Genomic DNA, 26,655 nt, shown 5'->3' with positions numbered 1-26,655 from the left:
CGTGGCCCGCTCCACAAACCAGTGCACGCGCCCCCGCGATCCTTCTTCCAGCCGCGCTCCTCTCCCTCTTTACACCCCCAGACCTTCTCCTCCTCGCCATCCTCCTCCTGCTGCTGGTCCTCCAAACCCCCCCGTTTCAACCCCTCCATTCTTTTACTTGGATCGCTATAATGGAGAGCGGGGCTGCTCTCAAACGATACGTCATTTCCCGATTTCCTCCTCTAATTCTCGAGTCTCGGCCGTCGTTAGCCCCACGCCACCCTGATGGCCAACTGGCTGAACTAGCCCCCAGTCCACAAGTCGATCGGCTCCGCATGGGACCGGCTGCGAGCAAATTCCGACCTGCCAGGTTTATCTGAAATGGCAACGAGGGCTGTCAGTGAAGCATGAGGTCTCCGACGGAGGATTTAGGTTCTGCGGAAAAGACATTTTGCCTTGTGAAGGTGCGTCGGTTTTAGAAATGAAACAGAAGGAGGTCTTCCCGGAAGATGAGAATTGTTGAACGGTGAAAGACGGAGACATCCGAAGGCGCGCCTCTGTTCTGGTTCATGGATTGAATGTTAAGTTTGCAAGAGGATTGACAATTAGTGAGAACTGTTGCTACGAGCTCTTTTAAAAACCTGCTAGTAAATTGTTCATACAAATACACAACATTTTAGCAATATTTTATTGTCCTTCATCCTGCAAAATGTGCATCTCACTTTCCAAACGTGTTCTCAGTCATCGTTTTTGAAGATCATCTTCAGCTTCAATTTTGAGAACCACTTTCGCTCCCCAATTTTGAGGACCATTTAATTTCCAAGTTTTTGAAGACCATTCTCACCGACAACTTTGACCACTTTGACCACTTTCTCATCCCAATTTTGTGGACCACTTTAAGAACCATTACCACCCCATCGTTGAACAGTGAAATATAAAAATGGCTAGGTATCGGAGATTTAGAGACTAGGTCTCACCTAAATCGCCATAAAAATTGGCTTGAACATGTTCCCCTTGTAAGGGAAAAATCGAGAATGACGATCTTGTGCTGTAAAATCGTGATTGCCCGCGGGCTGTTTGGACTCGATTTGAACGAAAATTCAATGTCGACCGCGAACAAGCGCCGAACGGAGATAACCCCATAAAATCGCGTGTTCCGTCCTCTCTAGGCGCCCCGAAGTTTTGCCAGTAAAATAGAGCGCCCGGTTTTATCTTCCACCGTCCGGGTGACCGGAGACGCGCGTCGTCTACCGCCATCTGCGTCGAACGCCGGGATCCCTGTGTTTTACTGCCGCCCCTGGGCTTTATTAGCGGCGCCGAGTGGAGGGATTACACAGGGTGTTGCCGGCTAGCTTGTAACCTGTTACAAGCCTAGGACCTATCATCGGCATGAATTTCTGCGAAACCTCGACCTCGGAAACGAACTTTCGATCCGCGTAACTTTCTTATTTTAAATGAAACTTGGCCAGATTTTTATACATTCGCGAAGTTCGTGACAAGCTAAGTAACTTTTGGTCGAAGCGTTTTTCGATATCTCGCACCTGTTGGAAGTTACGGTGGTTCAAACTATCCGGGTCTCGCTTGATGCGTCTACGCCAATGGGCCACCTGAGTTTTAATGCTCGCGGGTACTTTAAGTTGCTGTAACTTTTAATAGAGGAGGAATTTTGGAAAATTGTTCAGGCAGTTTGTATAAGGGCTATTGGAAATGTATAAGAATTTATTTGTACTTTCTTTAAAGAATTGAAGTTGTTCACAGTTGTTGTTTCATAGGTTTAGAATGAAACTAGCCTGTACAATGATGTTTTAGGGAAATGATGTACTCTATGGAATTAATGAAGTCCTAGATACAGTTCACCCTGTTTATTTGAAGTACGGCACAATCGCAACGAAAAATCACAGATCGATCCTTGAGACGGCATTGTAAAGGGAAAACTTTTCTTTATAAGTTCATGTTAAAAGGAATCTGTAGAAAATTTTTTGCAGATTCGGCAGAGTCGCCTGAATCTATAAAATCAATTTCTGAGCTTCTGAATCTAGTGTCTACAGCACACTTTCTGATCGAAGTACTATCAAATTTCTCCATAAAATGGCGGATCAATATTTGAAGTATCACTATAAAGACGAGACTTCCTTTTATAAAATCACGTCGAAACAAATGCAGAACAAAAATATTATGAACCACATAGACTCATTCGAATTTATCAAATTTTTATTTTTATTTTTTAATTTCTCTCATTTGTTTATAACGAAAAAAGATCTTTGAGAAAGCTAAATTCAAGACCATAAAATCAGAGATTTCACCCTTTAAAATAAGCCCAAGAAGAACATCGTGAGATTGTTTTACAGGAAGTTACAACACTAAACTGAAACGGTCAGACAAACGCGACGTTAGAGAGTGAAGCTGCATCGGCTGTGCTGAAACACCCTGTAGATCGCGACAACAGGCTCGTAAACGGTTAGTTCCCAACTGCGGCGTCTCTAACGACCATGAAATCGCGCTAGTTCGCTGGAGTTTGTCCCGGTCGTCTTTAGGCACGAAATAGAAAGGCTCTCGGCCGCCGAATATCCGGGTAGCTCAGCATTCTCTGAGATACCGGCGCCATTCCAGAAGACGTATCTCGACCTCGAGTAGAGCATCAGCCACGCGGATCCAGCTGGCAACGGCGCAAAGTGCGCTCCACCCCTGTCGGAATCAAATGAAGACGAAAAAACAGGATCCCGCGGATCTCGATCAGACGAGGAAACGACGCGACGTTCCAGGGGGCTCGTATTCGATTACGAGGGAACGTTTAGCGGAGCAGTTTCGCGTGCCAGCATTCACGGCGGATTCGCGGTGAATGGGTTGCGGGACGCTGATTCGATTCACGGGAGCTCTTCTCGTGGTCCTCCGGTGAAATTTACCCCCGTCGTTTTCTATTTAGCTCGACCCGCAGATAATCGTCGCGCCCTCGATCCCAGGAACGCCTAACCCCGACGAGATTATCGTAACTTGGAATTGATCGCGATCGGTGTATCGAACGGGGCTGAATAGCTGGACGCAATTTAGATTGCTGAAAGAAGGAGCTAACAGCATTTCCCGATAAGCAGACCGAGGATCTCGAAATCGAAATCGTCCAAGTCAATCGCAGAAAACGGAAGTTGCATGAAATCTGCTACTTCTTTGCTAATTCAAATGCTTGCCATATTGTTAACAGTCCCGTCGATTCGATCGAATTTAATTGAAAATCAAAGAACATGAATATATAGTTTCGTCCTGGCAATGTTCTATGGATATTCGAGGTTTGAATTTTCCTGTGGGCAACTTAGGGGATGTTCGCATGGATGGGTCTAAAAGTTTTATGCAGACTGCATTAGAGGGTGGAGGTTGTCTTCGCTTAACCGTTCGAACAGCTGTGAGTCGAATTTTCTTGTTGGCTATTTTAGGGGCTGTTCGTTCAGCTAACGATTTAACTTTCCTGAGGCTTAACTTAGGGGATGCTCGCGCTGCCGAAACTTGAATTTCTCTATAGCCCAACTAAGCTAAGGATTGAATTTTTCTGGCAGCTGCGTTAGGGGATGTTCCCAAGACTTAGAGTAAAAAATTTTCGTACAGCCTAACTTAGGGGATGAGAGTAGAATCTTCCTGCAGCTCTTCAGAAGGCGTCTTCCTTTCGCCTCTCGGTTGTGCGCGGAAAATTGAATAACGCCCGGCTAAAAAGAACGAGAGAGAGAGAGAGAGAGAGAGAGGGAGAGAGAGAGAGAGAGGTGCTGGAGGATAACTCGGCTCGGTGGATAAAACGTCCCTCCTACAACCGGAGCGTAATTATAACGCGGTCCTGGAGGTTGCGCGCGATTGCGGGCAAGGTAACATTTATAGGATATGTAGGTCAGCTACTGACACGCCTTATTGCCTCCTCCAACCCGATCACCCCAAATAGACCTCCGAAAACGAAGTAAGGACGAAACGGCCGTGATCGCGACGCTCCCTCTCTCTCTCTCCCCTCTCTTTGCCTCTCTTTCTCTCCCCTCTCTTTGCCTCTCTTTCTCTCCCCTCTCTTTGCCTCTCTTTCTCTCCCTCTCTCTATCTCTCTCTCCCTCTCTCTCTCTCTCTCTCTCTCTCTCTCTCCCTGTCTCTTTTCCTCTACCTCTTTCGATCGCGGTTTCCTGACGCCACCGCGAGTAAAACGCCGATTACAAGGAGTTGGATCGCTCGTCCTTAGGGCTACGGTTTCGCGCTAACTTCTAATAGACAATTTGATCAAAGGTGTTTATGCTACCATGGATTAATCGAGCGAATGGAATAGGGAAACGTCGAATTAACTTAATTAAGTGACTCGTTCTTCTCGAATGAAAGGATAAGGAGCTTTGTGCTCTGACAACTTTAAGTGCGTTTGCTTAATCTTTGCTGTAATTCGTGCAGGCTATTGTTATTCTGCATAAATATCCAAGACACATCTTTGAAACGAAATGTGCGCCAGTGATTTTATAGAATATTTTTTAAGTCGTGGATGCTGTAGATAACGAAATATTTGTCATGTCTGAGAAATCGTCTTGTCTGTTTGCAGGAGGCGTATAGAAAATGGGTGTGCAGCTCCCTGGTGCCTTACTTTGCTCATGGGGGACCGCAGGACTCGGACACCTTGGGAACGAGCAGGACCGGAAGCAGACTCAGGCCCTGCAGGTCCTTCTGCCAATCTGTGGAGCAACGTTGTCCTTACTTGCTTCCCGGTGATCGTGCCCCCGCGTACCCCACGCAATACGCCGGCGAACCCACCTTTCTTTGCAGAGGTAACACCGCCAATTCAATCGTGCCAATTCCTCCCCCCATCGATCAAAAACCATCAGGAAGAAAATATTACTCTAAACGCCGCGTTTAACCCTACGGTGCGTGGGCTCGGAGTACCCAATTTCCATTATGATTCCTTCCAACGAGCTCGGATCCTCCTATACACGATAAAATTGCTGCATTGCACGAAACCGCTGAAAACATGACACGAATTCATTCAGGAATGTTAAGAGAATGCTAATGTTGTGGCTGCTGCAGACTCGATGCACCGGAGGATTGATGAACGAGGGTAGAAACATTCTTTGGCACCCTCTCGTGTTCCCAAAGAAAACCGAAACGAATGAACGAAAATGAAATGCTATCCAGTTCGCTTATTAACGCGATAAGTGCCGAAAGTCAATGCCAAAAATTCCAACTGAATGAAGGCAATTTAATTACTTTTTGAAACCGAAACCGGAAAGGCGAAATGCATCACAGAGGACGGTATTTGAACTCTTTCGCATTTCGACCATCCTAGTAAAATTCGTTTCGACCGGATATGATAGAAATGCATTTTGAAAATTCTCTCGAACATTTGTGTCGGCCATATGCGACCGACATCCCCCCCGTAACGTGTTAAACGTCATTCCTGCGAATCGGTCGCTTCAAATCAGCAAGTTTTCGTCCAATTAAAACGGACAGTCCCGTATGCCCGGCGCGGCAGGCAATTCTGACAAAATTAACAAAAAAAAAGCACGAATGATGCCAAGCCTGGACTGAGTTGTCATGGAAACACTGACATCAGGCCACGAATTAGAGAGAAAGAGAGGAGCTGTTTTGGCAAACGCACTCGTTTCAGATCCGAACATCGAGGAGACCGGCGAGCAAGCGGCGCGAGCGTTGCACAACAGCGGAGAGGACGAGTGCTGTTTCCGCGTGTGCTCCGAGGAGAAGCCAGGATCAGGAATCTGCGCGAACTGCACGAACCGGGAGCCACGGAAACGCGGCCGAGTCCACGATCCTCCGACGGCGCCCTACTGCGAGATTAATCCTATTCAGCCGGCCTCCACGGGTACGTGTCTTATCCTGGGACCGTCTGACGCTCTCCGGCAGCGCCGCGAGAATGCTAATCAAGAGCCTCCCTCAATGCCGATTCGTTAGCGCATCATCCCCACCCTCTTCGCTTAGAAATTGCGACGCTTCCTGATAGCCAGCGGGAAACGAACGCGCTGGCCGACTGCTAAACGGTCTTCTCGGTAGCCTAGGTCCTTGCGGCGCTGCGCCGTTTCCTATGTAGGTCTAGCATATCCAGGTCTTCGTAAAGTTGAGTCCCAGCTTATGTGGGTCTTTCCAAAATTTTATACTAGCATATATGTACAGGGTCCTAGTTTATGTGGGTCTTCTCAAAATTTTATACTAGCATTTATGTACAGGGTCCTAGTTTATGTGGGTCTTCTCAAAATTTTATACTAGCACTTATGTACAGGGTCCTAGTTTATGTGGGTCTTTTCAAAATTTTATAGTAGCATTTATGTACAGAGTCCTAGTTTATGTGGGTCTTCCCAAAATTTTATACTAGCACTTATGTACAGGGTCCTAGTTTATGTGGGTCTTTTCAAAATTGTATACTAGCATGTATGTACAGGGTCCTAGTTTATGTGGGTCTTTTCTAAATTTTATACTAGCATATATGTATAGGGTCCTAATTTATGTGGGTCTTTTCAAAATTTTATACTAGCATTTATGTACAGGGTCCTAGTTTATGTGGGTCTTCTCAAAATTTTATACTAGCATTTATGTACAGGGTCCTAGTTTATGTGGGTCTTCCCAAAATTTTATACTAGCATTTATGTACAGGGTCCTAGTTTATGTGGGTCTTCTCAAAATTTTATACTAGCACTTATGTACAGGGTCCTAGTTTATGTGGGTCTTTCCAAAATTTTATACTAGCATTTATGTACAGGGTCCTAGTTTATGTGGGTCTTTTCAAAATTTTATACTAGCACTTATGTACAGGGTCCTAGTTTACGTGAATCTTTGCAATGCTGGGGCTTTGCAAAGTTGAGTCCTAGTTTACGTAGATCTTTGAAAAATTGGGTCCTAATCTATGCGGGTTTTTGATAGTCGGTCCCCTGCTTATGTAGGTCTTCGCGAAGTTGGATTCCAATCTACGTAAATCCTCGCGAAATCGTATACTAGCCTATGTATATCGTTGCAGTTTATTTAGGTCCTTACAAAACTGAATCCTATTCTGTGCGAGTCTTTCCAGAGTTATGCCCTACTCTACGCGAGCCTTTGCGAAGGTGTGTAATCGTGGAAAAGGTTCCGAAGGGCACAGGATTCGTTTCTCTTCTCGTTCCTGCTTCTCATTGCGTTCACCCCCTATTTCCTGTAGCGTGCTAGGCGCTGGAGGGTGTCCTGATCCCACCAACCGGCCTAAAACCATCTACTCCGCCAGATAATGCCAGCCAGTTTCGTTGAATGGGAGGCCAAAGGAGCTAAACAAAATCCCCGAGTCGGAGCCTCTCGATGGCGGTAATTTATAAGTGACTTGCTATAGCCTAACTCAATCTCATCTAAAAGCCTCGGACAACTTTATCTTCTTCTCGAATTTGGTTATTCGTCTAACCCAGCTCATTTCACGTTAACAACTGTGAGTTCAAGCTGTTACGGAAAAATTCGGAAGCATTCCAGCTTCTCCGAATTAGAACTTTGTCGTCAAACACTCGTGAACATCTTTGAGGGTAGCTAAGCTTTTCGAATCAGCGGGTTCCACAATCTTATTTAGCCACCAGTCCTGGTCTTCGCTAATTCGCGATGGTCGCATAAATTTCAGCGTCTTACCAAACCGCCCGGATCGACGTATAAACGTCCGAATCGATGAAAACGATTAAATCTCCTATCGGTAGCTACCAACCGGTGCTCCGGCGCCGGTGTGAACCATGCTATAGAGTCGAAAGCTTAGTCGAGCGGCTACAAGGAATTTTATCTTAGACGTTTCCGCTTCGTCACCCCCTGAACAATGAATTTTTCAATTAACCCTGCCTCTGAGAGATATCGACGGCTCTTGGACCGTCGTACTCCCTCGAATACCTATCTGAGGGCTTAGAAAAAGAACCTAGATACCTTTCAGCCCCTTGGACCGCCTGGCCCCCGCTTTACAGTGCACGATCCACTTTTGCTGACCCCAGCAGAGTCTACTGTATACTAGTCTCCTCTGTCATTTTGTTTTAAAGATATCCCCACCTTGATTTTTATGAGATGACCAACGAAAATTAGAATTTGCGTAGAACCTTTGCGATGAACTTTGATCTCATCGATTGATTCTTTCCACCAAGTACAGTAAATTCTCCGTAATCGAGGCTCAGTTTGTACACAAAAATGGATAATTTGGGAATAGGAGGCTCGTTTTTATAGTTGTTGACAATCGGTAACTATAAAAATGAGCCGCGAGGCACGAATAATCGTATCTCCTCTTCCCAAATTGTCCGCTTTTGTGCACCAATTCTGAGCGTCAATTAGGACGAATTTACTGTAGTATGTCGTAGGGTGATAGCTTATCTACAACTGGTGTCGAAGAGACTAACTAATTCCTATAAATTATTCGAGTCCCAAATATCAATCAGATAGGTTTCCCCATCGACCAAATATCCTTAAGCCCGATCAGACTAACGACCGTTGCGACTGTTGTCCCGAACAGGTGAGAACCAGCCGGGTTCGACGGAGAGCAGCGTGGACGGTGTGGAAGAGGAGTCCTCGTCACCGCGTTCCGTGATGCAGCAGCCGCCGCAACCGCAGCCTGGCACCTCTTTGTGCGGGAGCGGCGGCGTGGGTTCGATCCCGAGCGTCTCGTCGTCCGATCGTCCGTCAGCATCGATGATGCCGCAAGCGGTGTGGCTGTGCTCGTTGGCCAGCATGCTGTTCAGCCTGTCAACGTGCAGCTTGCTGTGGGTCCCGAGGGCCGTGCTCCAGGTGTTCAAGCCACTGTTCACGGTTCACAGCGGCGGTGCCGGCCGGAGTCCTCTGGGTGGCAGCGGCGAAAAAACGAGTCGGCTGGGTGCAGACCTTGTCGCTTGGCTGCACGGTAGCTCCGCCGGCAGAGTAAGTTGCGTCAGCGCGCGTCATGGTGCGAAGTGGATGCTCGAAAAGTGGGTGATGGTCGAACGCCGGTGCCGGGGCGGTTGGTGGTTCGGCTGGTGGAGGTGGTGGAGGTGGCGAAGGTGGCGGAGGTGGAGGAGGGCAACGAAGGGCGAGGACCGCCCGAGGGTGTCCGGAGGGTGTGCATCGCGTCCCGGTGGGCCCGGTGAACCTGGCCGACCCGGCGACGCTTCCGCCAGGTTGCACAGCCATCGAGGTGTCCGCCAGCCGAGGATCTTGGTGCGCGGGTGCTCCTCGCCACGGGTCCGCCTCTGGACGAGGGACTTTGGCCGATTCGCGGCTCAGTGTCGGTGCCGATGGTGGTGGTGGTGGTGGCGGTGGCGGTGGTGGTGGTTGTACCGATGGTGGAAGTCAAGGTGGAAGCCAAGGTGGAAGTCAAGGTGGAAGCCAAGCTGCAGAGGCGAGAAGCGTCCTCCAGCCGGCCGGAACAGAGGATCGAAGAGGATTGGGAGCCAGGACCGTTCGGTGGATGGTTTCCGGCAGACTCCGACGGTTAGGCGACCTCCAGGATACCGGCTTCCCTCCAGGAAGGACCCGCCATAGGGTCGGCACAGGAGGAACGCGGACGCGTGACACGCAGGTATTTTCTATCGACAAACCGAAGCTCCCCGCGCGCTGCGTGGACTTCGGGTATACCTTCCAGGATCAGACGCGACCCTCGAGAAAAAGGGTCTCGAGAAAAGGGTCTCTCGAGAAAGGGTCGCGCGACGGACACACATTCACACACCGGAGCCGGTCGAACAGCGCGAACATGGTCCAAGCGGAACGACGACGGACGACCGTTTCGGAACGAAGACGAAGACAAACGACGACTGTTTTCCCTGAACGGAAGAGAAAGATAAAGAGTGAGAGAGAGAGAGAGAGAGCGAGAGAGAGGGAGAGAGAGAGTGAGAGCGTGAGAGAGTGAGAGAGAGAGAGAGAGAGAGCACGATGGGAGTTATTTGATTTTCTTGTTTCTTTTGGTTTTTTGGTAATCCGGAGAAATTTGTTGGATGCGCGTCGACGACGGCTCGGCTCCGTAGACGCCGAGGAGAACGGAAAAGAAAGAGAGAGGAAGAGAGAGAGAGAGAGAGAGAAAGAGAGAGAGGTTGAGAGGGAAAGAGCGAGGAGAACCGTAACGTCTGTAGCGAATAATAATGGATAACAATAATACAATAATAATTAATAAATTATAAATATTAACGATGATAAAAACGATGATGAACGATGATAATGATACTGATGATGATGACGGTGATGAGAATGATAATGATGAGGCGGGCGCAAGGGGCGGGTTCAGGAACGAAGACGCGCGACAGGAGGACGTCGCGAGGAGGTCGATGACGAGAATATACGGATTAGGAACGGGCGGTAAATAATGAATAAATAATAATAGTTAACGAATAATAAATAATGATTAATGAAATAAATAATAACGATTAAATAATGAAGTAACGATGATGATAAACGATAAAGTAACATTAACGTAACACAAAAAAAAAACGATAGAATGACTACGATACAACTTACTTATTCTATACATTCGGCGCGTGTGGCATACGCGCGCACAGGACACGTATTATATATGAGGCACACGTACACTGACACATACACACACACACACACACACACACACACACACACACACACACACACACACACACACACACACACAAACACACGCGCGTATACACACCTACAGAGAGAAGACACGGACACACGCATTAACGCAGAATTATTAATTACTACGAAAGAAATTAGCGGTGCGGATGAGCGCCTGATGCGGTGAGCGAATGCGTCGCGAATTCGAGGAATGCGTACACGAGAAAAATAGAGCGAATGAGAGAACGCGTGTAATAAAAACGATCTACGCAAAGAGCAAGCACCCGTTCGCGTATAAGGCATTTACGATTAACATAAACAACATTGACGAGGAAAACAAAGAGATTCACACTCCGACTACACGCGCACACGAACACAGAGACACACAGAAGATAAAAAGTTGTAGGTAAATAGTCTTTTGGTCGTGACAACGGAGAAACGGAGACGAACGGCTTAGAGAGAGAGAGAGAGAGAGAGAGAGAGAGAGAGAGAGAGAAAGGAAGAGAGAGAGTGAATGAGTGAGTAAGTGAGTGAGAGTGCGAGAGAGAGAAAGAGAAAGAGAAAGAGAGAGTACGGATCGAGAATTTTGCAAAGTTGAACGCGAGAATAATGATAAAAAGAAAAACACGACATTATCGAGGTATAATATGTGTTCGTATAGACATTACAATAAATAAATAACTATTATATTAACATAGACATGTAACGGTACGAACTAAATCGAGAGAACGTGAGAAAGAGAAAGACTGAGAGATTGTGCGACGAACGACAGAGAGAATGAACGAGAAGAGAGAAGGAGTGAGAGAGAGAGAGAGAGAACGTGTGAACGATTAGAAAAGGATAAATCGTAGAGAGCTGACCGATTTTTTTATAGGGAAACATTCCAGCGAAGCATCGCGGATCTAGCGAAACTGATTCTTTTTTCCGACACTCTTCTCCACACGGTTCGCGTGGCTTCGAGCTCAAGGTTTCTCGCGACGAAACGGAGAATCGAAAGAGAGAGAGAGAGAGAGAGAGAGAGAAAGAGAGAGAGAGAGATTGGTGGAGAGACGATTCGGGGGTCTGGACACGTTTCTCACGCAATAATTAACCCTCGGAAGACGGACTGCGAGGCGGACACCGTTGGACGGAATTCTAGTTTTTGGTCGTGTCGGGAATTCCGCAGGGCGTTTCAGAACTTGTCTGGATAAAGTTAGCACCGATCTTGCGGATATTATGTGTCGCTCGTTTATAGGTTTGCACAGAATTGCAAACTTTTGTGGAAACGTAGAAGCCGTGAGGAAAACTATATATATATATTTGCCCTTTTTCTTCACACTTTTGATAAACTGAGAACAGTGCGACAGTGTTCTTGAATTATTCTGACGTTTATAGTGTTTCCCGTGTTTCGCGGATGAAATCCAAAAGTTTACGCGTAAATTTCACGCATTTCAAACAAAGTGGATAGGTGAAATACGAAACAGTGAAAGCTTCAGAAGGACCGAGGTGGATATTTAGATGCGGTGAACTATTCTCTGTTGCAGAAAGTGTTTATTTTGCTTTGAAATCCACGGTTCGCTTGGAGAGATATAAGCTAAGAAACAGCTTTACTTTTCTCCGTTAATGAGAGATTAGAATCGAAAATTGCACATCCTGCGGACGAAACCATCTGCAAACACCACGAGACAAGGTATAACAACCCTGTGGTCCCTGCACCGTTACGTGAGCCATCTTCCGAGCATAGCGCTGTGTCTTGTCAAGGTAGAGAGTGCGAAACAAAGCGGCCACCTGCGTTTATTCGTAATCGACTAATCAAGTTGACGCTTGAGAGCTTACACGGGGACTGCAATCTGGCCGAGGCTGCGCACCTGACCATCGCACGAGTTCTCCTTTTCGCTCGATAGCCGACAGGACCTAATTTCCGCGCAACGATAGACCGGAAGTGGACGCTTTTCTTCTCGTTCTCAGACAGAGTCCTCCAAACGAAAGCATCGAATAAGTAACGAAATATTTTTTCTCTTCGAGATGGCGGAGATTGGATAGCTTGTCTTCATTTTACGAGCCGACGATGATCTTTTTACTGCAAGAAAATTTACTCTTGGTTAAAAATATAACTTTTCCACTCGATTCTGACGACGTCCGCCGATTTTTCTATGTATCGACATGTTTCTAAGTAACTGTCGGTATAAATAACAGATGATGGATACTGTGATCTATGTTCCTTTATGTTTTCAATTGTCTATGGATCCGAATTTTGAGTAATAAGACTAACGGAGTAAAGAGTGCACTGTTTGCATTGTTTGCAACAAACAAGAGTCTAGTAAGTTGAAAGCGACGTGTCCGTGTTCATAAATCCTTCTAAAAAATATTTACAAAAGAAATTTTTTCAGGAAAATGACTAATAACAGTTTCATTTGAATCATAATGCCGTGTTCTATTTTACGTATTAATATTTGTTATAAATATATAAAATCCATAGTGCAATAGCATTAAATTAAAATCATCGTATGAATTCTAGTGAAGCCAATGAAGCTAATGAAAAATAACAAACCTATGATGCAATTATTTTAACCCGAGATCACTGAAGACGACACACCGCGTTTCCTTCAATTTTCAACAATTCCACAAATTTCTTATTGTATACCGCAGCAAGGAGAATGTACATATGTTTTCATTCAGAACACATTCTCTTCGGAAAACATTCGCTGTTTCTTCTTCGAAGAAAAAGATCGTTCTGTGCACAGGAATAAAGACAAAACCACATCCTCTTCCGTCTCGAACGGAAGATAGAGCCGAATGAGTTGCTCGTGCCCATCAGATACGGTACAAAAGTGAATTCGAATGATTTCGGACAGTTCGTTTTTTGCCTGGCTCTAGAACGAGACGAGATGGTGCGAGGAGGTGAGAAACGAAGCCACGAAGACACTGGGGCGGAGAACGAGGCGAAAAAGGGAGAGAATGTCGAGAGAAAGAGAGAGAGAGAGAGAGAGAAAGAGAGTCGTCGTCGTCGTTGTTGTCGTCGTAATTGCGGGAAATCGTGCACGAGATGCAGGGCGTGTCCCGACACAGCCGCAAACGTATATAGCGAGTCACAGGTAACACGTGCACGCGCACACGCACCACGTACACACAGAGAGAACACTTTGGAGAGAGAGAGAGAGAGAGAGAGAAAGAGAGAGAAAGAGAGAGAGCCAGAGAGAACGAAAGAGAGAAAGAGAGAGAGAGAGAAAAAGAGAGCGCGCGCGCGGATCAGACCGCCGCGTGTGCGTTTAATTACGTTGTTATACATTGTCCAATGCATAATTGTTACCGATTTACATTTATAAGACGAATGAGAGACACGGGGTGGAAATGGGGGTGGAAGAGCGCGTGGGTGGTACAGCCGATGCGAGGACGCGTCAGAGTAAATGAGCGTACGAGTGTGTATGTGTGCATGTGTGTGTGTGTGTGTGTGTGTGTGTGTGTGTGTGTGTGTGTGTGTGTGTGTGTGTGTGTGTGTGTGTGTGTGTGTGTGTGTGTGTGTGTGTGTTGTGCGAGGAAGACGATAGAGAGGGAACTGGGGGGTGATAATTAACAGGGGGGAAAAATTGGAGGGGTGGGACTGGTCGTGGAAGCCACGCATAAGTATTATAAATATACAGGGTGAGACATTCGAATAGGAGAACACGAATGTTTTTAGTTTTGTGGAGGGAATATCGAGGAAAAGGTTACTATATTTCAAGAGCTGCATCTTGTCATTTTTCACCATAATCAGGTGTGTCTCTTGCACTTGGATAACTTCGTCTTGGATATTTTCTCCTGCGAAACGAAAATGGTGGAAATATTTAGGTGTTTCCATTTAACCCACTGAGAAGGACAATTAAGTTGGTAAATAAATGATTTAATTATTTCGATGACAGAGACGATTAGTACACTTCTTTCTGACCGTTATTTTAGGTTTTGTTATCCTAGGAGAACATTTTAAAAAATTCTCGTTCCCAAAGGATTAAATATTCCACCCTGTATAAACCGGAACGGATACTATTGAAATTTGAGAGGATAAGGGGCAACAAGAGGGTCGAGAGGGAACGGGCTCGAACAGAGGCACGGTTGCGTGATTATATGTAAATATATCCGTATTTATATATACGTATACGCGCACACACGTAAACGTTCGCATAACCTGCCGCGTATGGACCTGCATTCGAAAAGGAACATGTGTCATAAGGGAGAACGATATGGATCCACGGTATCCAAGATCGATATCATCGATTGATCGCAGGGGCTGAAAGAGGAAGGAAATCGATGCTTGAGAGAAACAGGGACGGAGTAAAATAAAAAAAAATAGGAAAAACAATGTGTCGTAAAATCCGAGAAGAAAGAAGCTACCTTCTCGTTCCCCTTTCCGTGATCATGTTCGTTTCTCGCTTTCCTAATCGCGAACGACGTTGTGCTGCTGCTCAGGAACATTGCAGTGCTCAGAAATGGGAAAGATAATGCAGACGATATTGGATATTCGATAACGCTCTTGCTATGGCTGAAGCATTTTTACTTGTGATCTTGTCTCCCTCGAATTTCCACCCTTTGGTAATGGGAAATTTTGTTAAACGATTTTTCTACGAATTATTCATTCTGATATTTATTTCTCGCCTATTTAAAACTATGCCGTAATGAAACGCCATTTATTTGCTACAAAGATTACAAAATTACCCCCTCTGAATCTTTGCAACACTGTCAATTAATACTATTGTTTATTTCTCGTCTACATTACAGTCGTTAATTGAGGGTGCGAGAGCATTTCACACCTCGGCATTTACCGCACGGATAGGACAGATTAATTTTAAAAATTAAAGCAAACCGCTTAACGAGAGTTCTCTTAATGAAATCTGTATGGGCCGCAAGTGTCCCTTTAGTGGCAACGCTTCTAATCGCTAGGAATATTTAATCTCGAGCTCGTTACCGTCGCGGCTGCAACTTTCACAGACTTGACCGTAAAAGTCTCGGCTTTCCTTCGCGGTTCTCGCGAGCGCGGCAGCACACGCGAATTCTCTCGCAGATTGTCGCGCGATCGTTCACCTCTCCCTCGCCCTCGCTGATTCGTCTCCACCCACACCCCCATTTTTTCTTCCGGCCGCAATCCATCCGTTCGAAACCGACTAATCGATAGCTCGCCTTTCCTGCCAGGCCCCCGAGGCGCGGAATTCTCAATCGCGAATCAATAACGCCTCGTCCAACGTTGCGAAATTATCCTTCGACTGCCATGCGTGCGAAAAGTTGCTCGACTGACGCACAAATAAAATTAAGACACGCGCGAAAATCAAACTTCAACGTCCACGATTCAACGTACGATCTCCCTCTCTTGTTACGATGCCTGGGAAAATTTGTAGAACTTACGAGTCCAGCTAAAATGATGCTTCTACAAAATTTTGTTCAAAATCGCTGTCTCTTTGATCCAGATCGATTTGACGCTAACAAACGAGGTACACGTCGCAACTACCCTTATTCTGGGGGTGGGAAGACGTCAATGGTCGCTAAAGATCCTATAACTTGGCAGTTAAATCAGAACGGATTAAATCGGAACGTTTCCTTAGTAGTTTCACCATTTCCAAATTGCAGCATCGTTCGAAACACCATAACAGAGAAAGAGTAACTTTGAAACTGTGCCGTGAGGAAACGAGCGCACGGAAATCGATGAAATTAACATCGAAGATAGAGAAGTGCCCACTCTATCGAGTCCAACTAGCAGATCGAAGCTCGCGCCATTAGTATCTTCAAGAAAAATTGTTTCCGTGGCCGACGCCAGTCAATGGTGTATCGATCGTTCGCGATAATCGATGATCGTTGTTCGGGAGTCGCGGATTTAACCGGGTCGCGGGAAATGTCATTTCTCGATATTATTCTCGAGTAGAAAAGCAAATAATAAGGTCGGGACGGGTTAAAGCGCGCGATAATATCGCCGGGGGTTGGAACGCGCCCGAAGGCGGCCGGAGCCAACCTGTTTCTTTGATCTCCCGACTTTTTACGATCGTCGCTGAAAATTAATCTCGCTCGGCGTTTCTGTTCGTCGGCGACCCTTCCGTCGTTCTCCATCCCCTGGATCCACTCCTCCGTCGTTCTCCGTCCCTGGACCGCTCCCGCTCTTTCGCCCGACCATCCCCGCGATGGTCCTGAAACGATCCGATGGAAACGTCGGTCGCAAGAGAATCTGTGGCCAAGACTGCGGCACGTCCCTCGTAAAAGAGAATTAAAGAATCTCGGCGGTCGTACGAGCCCCACGAACCACCACCTTCGACCACTTCCTCCGGAATCTCTTCTTCTCTTTATATTCTCCTTTTTTCCCTAACTCCGCTTCTCCAAACGCTTCCCTGCCTGTTAGATCGGGTTTTCGAGATCTTTCGATTCTAGCTCGGCCATTCGAATTTATCTCTCTATTGCAAATCTGTTTTCTAAGATCCTTTAATTCTAATTCGAACATTGGATTTTTTTTTATTTGAAAGGAAGAATTTCGACGCATAGGAATGGAAGACAGAGAGGTATTTATCAAAACCACACTCTCCGAAATTGAAGTGAAGGAAATTAAAAAATCGCGATTATTAACCAGTTGCCGTACCATTTTTTTCACAGTTAGGATGTTTAGAACTGTTTCGACTGTAATAATTTCTTAGAAGATAAAGAAGATTGTATTTATTGTACGCCCGCATTTTTTCCTCGGTGCTTAAATATTGATGGCGATAGAACAGAATCTTATTTAGACTTTGAAGAATGGAATAACATTTATACCTAACAGGTTAGAAATTTCGATCAATAAATACATGATATGTATATCTAAAAAATCGCTTTCTTAATAAGGCTTGTCCAATATTTTCTTCGAACACAAAAATTGTTAAGTTCCACCCTTCAATGTTTTACTGACGCTGTTATTCATCGAATCAAAATATAAATTTGCTCGTATACATGTTCAGAAGGAACGTGGTGAAAAACAGTAAACGCAGAGAAACAATGGAACAAATGAATCATTTCCCAAGCAGCTGAAATGTTGACTTCAGGGAAATTTGCTGGTGCAAGTACAGCGTTCCTCGATCCAAAGAACACCTGATTGCGAGCATGCCCGTTCGATCGGTAGTCCAGCAGCCATCCAGTCTGCTTCGAGCTGTCCGTAAGGTGTTTCGTGTCCTTCCCCGCAGGGGTTGCTGGTCCATGGAGCCCGAAACAGCCCGAGAAGCCCGTCCCAGTCCGCGGAATCGACGTCCCTTGAAATAATAACGCTGACGCGGGATAAGTTTCATGGAAAGGTTGTGGAATAGTGGGTTCGGGGGTAGAGAAAGAAAGAGAGAGATGAAGGGAGAGGATGGGTTTCCACTGTAGGAAAAGGCAGTGTAAAAAAGAGACGGATGGCAGCAGGCTGGCGGCCAAAGGGGAAGTTTCGAGGAGGCGAGTTTGAAGCGTTGCTTGGGTTTCGGCCGAGGCAGCCACGAAGAGGGTGCAGAGGGGGTGTGTGGAGAGAGGGATGAAGAGAGAGATAGAGAGGGAGGGAGAGAGAGAGAGAGAGAGTGGAGCAGAGAGATCGAGAGAAATAGGAAGTATATGCGTGTGCGCGAACGAGAGAAAGACGGATAGACGACGAGTATATATATATATATATATATTATATATTTTATATATAATGTATATATACATATGTAGTATATCGGGACGGAGAGAGAGAGAGAGAGAGAGAGAAAGAGAGAAAAGGAGAGAAGGGGCGGGGGAGAACGAAAGAGAGGCGCGAGGACTAGACTGCGTATTGATCTCGCAAGTCTCCCGACGTACAAAGTCCGCATAAAACAGGCCAGCGTCGGCGACGTCGGCGTCGACGTCGAACCCGTCGCTGGCGGCGTGCGCTACACTCGGTCCTTGCCGGGTTCTCAATCAAATCGACGACCGCCACGATCGAAACCGGTCGAAACCGTGCCACGACCGCCGAAGAACTCGCTGGCCCCGCTGGCTCTGCGATTCTTTACGAAACCTCGCGATTTCTTGATGTTCCTGGGAGAAAAGATCTTCTAGGTCTCATTTCGATCCCGGATCAACCTGATTGTTGTTTTCCACAGAAAATAGGTGCAATTTTAAGCAGTAGACAGATTATTAAGAATCATTCAAGGAAGAAGAAAATTTTTGTTCTGCGAGTAAATTCGCAATTTAGTATCAAAGCACGCGAAAATTACAATTTTTGTATGCAAAGGTTGTTCCATTTGCTTCGATCCCCTTCTTGGTTCCTGCTACGCTCTTCTCGGTTCAGGTAAACGTCCTGGATCGATCCTCGATCGATCTGACTGCCAATCAAACTGAAAAATCGAGGAACAGAGCCACGATCATGCTAGGGCACGCGTAAAACGCGATTTCTGTACGCGAGGGGTGTGTTCTTTGTTCTCATCCCTTTCTTCCTCTGCCTTGTGATATTCTCATGTCGAGGGAGATATTCTGCAACGATCCTGGATCGATCTGGCAGCCAATCAAACAGGAAAATCGAGAAACAGAGGCACCACGTTGCCAGGATACATGGAAATCGCGACTTCTGTATGCGAATGTTTTCTTCCTATTTTGCTGTGTTCTTCTCGTATCCAGGTGAAGATCCTCGATCGATCGCGTATCGATCCTCGATCGTTATTCGGGAGGACTGTAGAAAGTCGTGGGAGAATCGAAGAGAAGGAGCAGATGGATTGAGGGGCACGCGAGAATCGTGATTTCTGCAAGCATAGTATGTTTTCTTCGTTTTCTTCCTTTTCGCAGCGTTGTCCTCGCGTTCAGGAAAAAGCCCTCGATCGACCGCGTCGATCTTCATCCCTCCCCGGAAGATCCATCGGGAAATCGTTGCGAGGTCGACCGGAAGTCCGCCGCGAATAGCATTCTCGGAATAGCAAATAGGGAATTGTGTAACGGAGGATACGTGGGTGCGTTGGTGTGATTGTGCCGCATGAGTGATGGGAAATAGCGACAGCGGAAGCGGGAGAGGAAGAGAGAGAGACAGAGAGAGAAAGAGAGAGAGAGAATGGGTGTGTGTGACAGAGAGGGAGAGAAAGATTTAAAAGAGCCACTGCCTTAGCGACAGCAGGATCCGTGCTAGAAACAAGGCCTTAGAAAGTAACAAACCAGAAACATAATTAGAGTTAAGTAAGTCTGTTGTTGTTAAACGAAAAAAAAAGCAAGAAAAAAGAGAATAAAACGGTACTTAGAGAAATCAGGAGGACAAAATGATGTTGACGTATTGTAAAACTACTTAGCCGTTGTACGATATTTAAGCGCGTAACGTAAAATTAACGATATAAAAACAAAAAATAAAATACTTAACCCCTCGTGCCCGCAATTCAAGTAGGCGCGTGAAAACCAGTGACACACGCTCGTAGGAAACATTAGACGTAGGAATTTATTAAACGTCGTCGCTTGTCGCAAAATCGAGAACAGAGAGCGAGAGAAAGAGAGAGAGAGAGAGAGAGGAGAGAGAAAAACCGAGGATAAACGGAGCTGTAATACCGCGAGAACCGTTGTGCAGCAACGGCGAACAGAAACAAAAAGACTCGAGGAGATAGAAACGAAACCAAAAGAGAAACCGAGAGAAAGCGAGCACGAGAGAAAGAGAGAGAGAGAGAGAGAGAGAGCGAGAAAGAGAGCGAGAGAAAGAGAGAGAAAGAGAGGGAGAGAGTGAGAGAGTGAGTAGCAAGCGCGAGAAAATGAAACCAAAAAAATAAAAAACAGAAAAATGAAATCAAGACAGCACACGAAAGAACGCGTCGCCGCGAGAGTATCAGTGACCGCGTGAAAAATTTGTTCATCTTCGCCCTCGACTTTGTTTTCTGCTCTTGCCTTACGAGACTGTCGCGCGAAACCGAGGAACGCGTGCCAGGAAGGGAGGATAGGAAACGATGGAAGATAAAAAAAATGAGTAAGAGTGAAAGAAAAAAGAGAGAGAGAGAGAGAAAGAGAGAGTATCGGCGCGACGTCCGGACGGAGAGCGAAAGGCCAGATCAAACAGCAACGACGCGTTCGATCGAGCAATTTGCGAGGGGTCTTCGATAACGCGTCGAACCACACACATACACGCATATGCATAAACACGATCTACACGGTCTACAGATTCTACAGACGCACACACGAAAACGCAGGAGCACTCGAGGCGAGGCACACTACGACTTTGAATCCGATGTTAGAGCGTAGAAAGCGTACGTACCGTAAGCTGTCGACATTTATACTATGAACTATGAGTAAACTTGTAGCGATCATTGTGGACATAGTTAATAGTATAGATTAGTTAACCGCACTAATTGTACCGAACAAATGGAGAGTACATTTTAATTATCATGGGTGATCGTCGAGGGGTGTTATCTCGTTCGGCGTTAGGCGCGTGTACGGTTTCTCCCGGATCAACGTTCGACCGAGGGAAACCGAAAAAATAGAAGGAAAACGAGCCCAAAAAAAAAACATAGAGAATTTAAACGAGGAGTAAAAATTCCGTAGAGCAGGCGAGAACACGAAGCTTCTCTCCGGCTCGCTTTTGCCGCGCGAATATCGATCCCAGGGCCGAGGAATCGACGAAACTGATCGGCGCGAAACACGAGAACGTTTGTTCGAAGATAGACGAGATTTAGGATCGAATGATCCAGCGATCGCTGCTCTCCGAGATACGGCGGAAACTGACGAACTAAAAGGACGAAGATTCGTTTGCACCTTTTTCCTTCTTTCTGTTTCATCCCTACTTGGCTCCGTCCCATCCGGTTTGTCCCTTCGGGGAACAATTGGACCGTTTAATCGTGCCTTTTGGCAGAGCAAAATATAAATGAATTTACTGTTAATTGGTCCAACTCGTGTTTAGTTCAGAGATCTTCTAATTGGACGTCGTTGATTCGATTTCATCCCTCGTTCACTATTCTGGTCTGTTTCAACTGAAAGTAGACCGATATTTATTGGGACCCTGTGTAAATAGATTGCGACTTTTGTGGATTTATAGATCGTGTAAATTTCTGGATTATGCAAACTCCAGATTTTATACAAGATTTTATTAAATTGTCTTGATTTATGCGATGTATTATCTTGTGGTATCTACAAGCTGTGAATGCATAAAGTATGATTGTAATATTAAACAGAGTTTCGTGCGATATTTTTATTTGCATTTATCCAGAGAAATTAATATCTGATAAGAAATTAACATTTGCATAAATATACGGGTAAATTGAACTACCGTACGCTAATCGGATGAAAATTTACGCATTTTGTGATACTGCGAAATGCTCGGCTTCTCTCTGCGTTGCGCTGTTAAACATTCGTTGGAAATATCATATTACCAATAAACGCGGTGTAACAAAAATGTGCAAATCACGATCTAATGGTTCCTTCGTGTAGCAATCTCTACGAATCTAGCCCGCGAGGGTTAATTTCAATCCCCAACGGTACAGATGTACAATAATCAAGTTACAGACAAGTTGTTTCTCTTAATTGGACGTCAACCTTGATCCAATTTAATTCGCATAATAACGATAATGTAACAATTCCCTGAACGGGTGCAGCTCTGAACAGACCAATCCATGAATTACCAATGTATTAATTGCATATTAAATTGCTCAGTCCATTGTCTAGCATAAGAGAATACTGCACCGATTAAATGCATCCATATTTACAAAGATAATATGCGGACGTATTGAAACAAAAACGTGGGTATCGCCTGTGTCATAATTGGAACGTTGACTTTGATCTGGTTTCGATGGAGCCCTTAACTATCAATGTAACAAGCTCTTTAAACTGAAATCACATTGTCAATTAAACACGTCAATGTTTCACCGTGGCAGAGACGGAAGAACTTCATCATAATTTTACATGTATTGTGATCCAATTTGATACGTTTCAAGAACCCCAAATTACCATTGCTCAAGCACCTAAATTATATAAAAAAAAGAACAATGATCACAAAATCATATATAGATCAAACGCTTCACCCAAAACTTCAAGACCTACATATATTCACTATAATTATCCACCGTCATTAGCCCAATCCAATTCGCGTGACAGTATCAGCACAATGTCTCAAATCCTTCAACCCATAAAAAAGCCTCAAATACCAAAAACATCTAGGAAGGAGTAAAATTCCTATTCAAGCCAACTGTTCCCGAGATCTCTTGATCGGTGCTCGAAATGCTGAGAGCGCGGGCGGAAGCGTTGTTCCTCTCGTCGAGCAATCCTAAGGACACGTTTCCCTAACGGGGCCTACGTGCAGACCCGGCTTCGGGACGCCGAGGAGGAAAAGAAAGCGCGTCGAAGATCCAGCGTCGTGTCGCCGGTTCGACGAGGAACGGGGTATAATTGATTGGCCAATTAAATCACGTTCGCGTGCACGTGACCGGCGCGGATTCGATATCGAGGCCGTAGTCGCGTCGCCAACCCCCCTGCCACCCCTTGGTGCCGCCCCCGTTTTCTCTCCGGGCAACTTGTGTCACACGACGACAACGATGACGACGATGACGACGACGACGACAACGACGGCGACGACGACGATGTTCGACTTCGCTCGGAGCTACTTTGCCCGGCTGCGACCCGACCGATCGTTATTCTCGCGCAAAATCGGCCCGGCCCGGCCTGACCCGAGCCGAGATTTTGCCGTGCCAGATGCAAGCCTGCTCAGGATTTCGGGGTTCGGCCGTGTCCTTCCGAGATTAGGACTCGCGGAGGAAAGTTTCGCCGAACTTCGTCTCTCTCGGAAACCATTAAACCCTTTGCGCTACGATTTCTTTCACGGCTCTGTTAATTACATCTGTAATTAGCAGATTCTGTTCGAATTGTTCAGAACGAGTCCGACACGTTGTTGTACTGCAAGACGTTAACGAAACCCGAGTCGAACTTTACTTATCTGGTCTTGACAGGAGAGTCGGTGAGTCGTTGTTTCAGTTGGATTTTTAAGGGGCGGTTTGAATGTTGTTCCTTCGAATTGTGGCTTTAGCACTATGACGACAAATTCATCGATCGTCTCGTGTAATCTTGGCTGTTCACACAAGCATTGTAACCGTAAGACAAAGTGTCGGCCGTGTAAATTGTACGAGGGTAATGTAATTTGCAAACCTGGCTTGGCAGTGGATAAATTCGTGTGCAATATTGTTCAAGGAAAGTAAGAAGAATTTATCCGAAAGAACCGACTTCCGAGAGTCTTGAGAATTGTAAATGACAGACTGCGGATTTTATGCACTTATGGCAAAAGTGTATGGATTAAATACAAACCACTCGGAGAATCTGAAACATTGTTACTGCTCAAATGTTGTACCATTCCCAACTCGTTGAAAGCATTAAGAAATGAAACTATTCCCGTATTATTGCACAATTGATGCAGACAATTTTAATTTAACATAGAAATCTGCAGTCTAATGATTGATCGTTTCGCGAGTTGTTCCACCGGCCCGCGTCGCGCTTAGAGACGAACGATTAGGTCGATTTAATAGTTATTGACGGTCGACTAGTCGTTAATTAATTAGGTTATCGATTCGGTCCGGTTGCATCGAGCCGGCTTGCACGTCTCCCGTTTCTAGAAAGCTGCAACAGCCCTCGGTTCGTTTGTGCACGTGATCCGTGGCAAGGCACACGCGTGCCTCCGCGCGGACACGTGCCGCGCTTTCATCCCGCGGACGTTCGATCCACTTTCTCCACCCTTATGGCTCGAGCCTTTTCCTTCCACGATCCGCAATCCCCATCGGCTAATCCGCGGAAACTATTCGCAAGCATTCCCCACCGCCGCGATTCTAGCAAACGTTCAAGTGATCGCTGACAAAATTGCTTCCTCGCGCAGACGGTACGTGCATGGGCACGGTAAAATAGAGGAGACGATGCTTGAAGAAGAGCACAATCAAAAAATAATTGATGATGTCACACACTTTTGGTAAGTACGATGATGGAATAGCGGTGGTAACAAGAGAACGGAATAGCTTGACAAAGTAAGGAAACAGTATAAACACTTTTACTTCAAGATCATATTATGATACATACAATTTTACTTCGGTCAAAGTTTCGTTTTCATTGTAAGAGTCTTATTGTTTTACCAAATTATGAGATGGGAATGTTAGTACATCCTTCCTCGAATAGCATTATGCAGAAACTCGATGGATTCATTTAAATATATGATATCATCCTGGAATAAAAATGCGCCCCTTCCCTAATTCCGCATACCACGAAATCATCCATTCCCCAGCACTCTAACTGGAAGATTTATTCAAAATATAGAATTAATGCCTGGAACAAAACTTCTTGAACTAGAGTATAAAACTGCAAATATGTCTCAGGAGTTCACAAATTTGTGCACAATCTGCGAACGAATTGATGTAGCAAATAATTTCCACGTTCCGATAAATATTTCTATACTGGCTGTCCAGGAGCACAGCTTGCAGCATCTTTTAGTTTGTTAGCGCAAAGTTTTTCTCGGCCGGGGGGTAGTGTCGCGAGCAGGCAATATAATTTTTGCCAAAAGGGATCGGCGCGGCGCGCGCGGTTCTTTTCAAACATCGTCGGTTCCGTCGACGGGAAGAAAGGAATCGGGTCCGCGGTACGCGGCTCGAACTTTCGAATTGGATGGGATTCACCGGAAAATTAAAGCTCTCCTCCTCGAGAAGCTCGCGAGCGAAGCGGGGCGGAGAGGAGAGGAGTGGAGAGGAGCAACCGAGACTTCGCGATCATTTCTTCCCACCCTCCTCCAGAGCGCTATCGCCTTTTTTCCTATCTATAATCGAGCCACCCAAACCCGGTCGAATCCCACCGAATCTCGTCCCTTTTCTTCTCCTTTCGCGACCCTCTTTTCCCGTCGATCCCTTTCGGCGCGGCCCTCGTTAACGAACTCGATCAAACTCGCGGCGCTCGAGCACCGCGTGGATACGTGCTCGGACCTACAATCAGATGATAATCGGAGAACGAGTTGTACAAAATCGCGGGCTCGACACTCGAGAATTAGACGATGCCCGACGAGTTTCTTCGTCTCGGGGAGAAAGCCCATTTTTCTTCGCTGAAAATACTCTCCCAACGAGAAGAAATATTCGGACCCACGAATTGGGTGATAGATATTCTAGACAGATACGATTAGCTAATGGAGTTTTAGAGAAATATATACTAATGTATTGTCCACCGTTTCTGGGAATGTTGCAAATAATTTGAGGGATATGCGTCTGACGGCTATAAATCCACAAAAATGCGCGATCTACTGTCAATTCAGTGTCGGCGAATGTCAATAAGGGCTGGAGCTTTTAGTTTAAATAGTTCTCCAGAAGTTTGTTGATCTCCAGTGAACTTCTTCTTCCGGTTTTCTTCGCTTCGCCGGGAGAAGTTGGCCCAAACGCATCTTCGGGACGTCCGACGTGTTTGATATGTCCCGGACATCCTCGCAGTCGATATGAAAACCAGCCACCGACATTGCCGATCGATGCCAGTGAACGCATTTCGGAGATTTGGCGATCCATCGCGTTGTAGGGGAAGTTTCAGCGCGTCGCGAAGCACGTAAGCGTTTATATAGGACACGCACAGTCACACTGACACAAAGATACACACACGCAAACATAAAGACACAAACAGAAAGAGAGAGAGAGAGTGAGAGAGAGAAAGAGAGACACGTGTACACAGAAGAGACGCGAAAGAGGAAAATAATAAGTTAAATAAATTTCTAGTTTAAGAGCGCGCGCGCGAACGAGACAGGGCGAGAGGAAGTTTAATTCTGTCGCGAGAGAGAGTGAGAGAGAGAGAGAGAGAAAGTATGTGAATGTGTGAATGGTTATAATGTATAGTATGCGTGGACATGTGCGTGTGCGTGTGCGAGCGAGCAAATGCGCCAGAAACGAGGAGAACACAATCGAGCGAGAGAGAAAGCGAAAACGAGAGCGAGAAAAAGGATTGTAGCTTGCAAAAGAGAATTATTAGGGTTCCGTCTTTGAGTGTTGGAGAATGTTCATTTGTAATTGTTTAAATCTAACGAGAAATGTACTGTAAAACTATAAGTACTATAGGCACTAAAAATATATCATTTGTTGACATGAAAAAATAAAAAAACCTGAGTGACGTGATGATTCTTTTGCTACCAGCCTCTGCACATACCTTCTTTAACGACCGTGATCAAGATCTCGCTAAGAATCTGCTAATTACGCTTGTTATTAATCTCTTTCATATAGAAATAAAATTCTAATTTTCTGTTGTCGATATTTACACAAAGAAATTCTAATCAATTTACCTATAATATTAATCCTAGTT

At 45.6% G+C, this 26,655-nt stretch overlaps 1 protein-coding gene across 1 annotated transcript in view; it reads left to right on the top strand.

Moving 5' to 3' along the window:
• The window catches only part of Mid1 (calcium-permeable channel component Mid1), a 93,704-nt gene extending 67,238 nt beyond the window's left edge, over positions 1 to 26,466 (top strand). Inside the window, exons 2-4 of the mRNA XM_033469548.2 lie at positions 4,526 to 4,748; positions 5,585 to 5,797; positions 8,426 to 26,466. Coding sequence (XP_033325439.2) covers positions 4,526 to 4,748; positions 5,585 to 5,797; positions 8,426 to 9,426 — 1,437 coding nt within the window. The 3' untranslated portion in view covers positions 9,427 to 26,466. The remainder of the gene's footprint in view (positions 1 to 4,525; positions 4,749 to 5,584; positions 5,798 to 8,425) is intronic.
• Positions 26,467 to 26,655: the final 189 nt, after the last annotated feature.

This window comes from Megalopta genalis, chromosome 10 (assembly GCF_051020955.1).
Source record: "Megalopta genalis isolate 19385.01 chromosome 10, iyMegGena1_principal, whole genome shotgun sequence".
In the NCBI taxonomy this organism is placed as follows: domain Eukaryota; kingdom Metazoa; phylum Arthropoda; class Insecta; order Hymenoptera; family Halictidae; genus Megalopta; species Megalopta genalis.
Note: the sequence above shows the minus strand (reverse complement) of the source record. Positions and strands in the feature narration are given on the sequence as shown.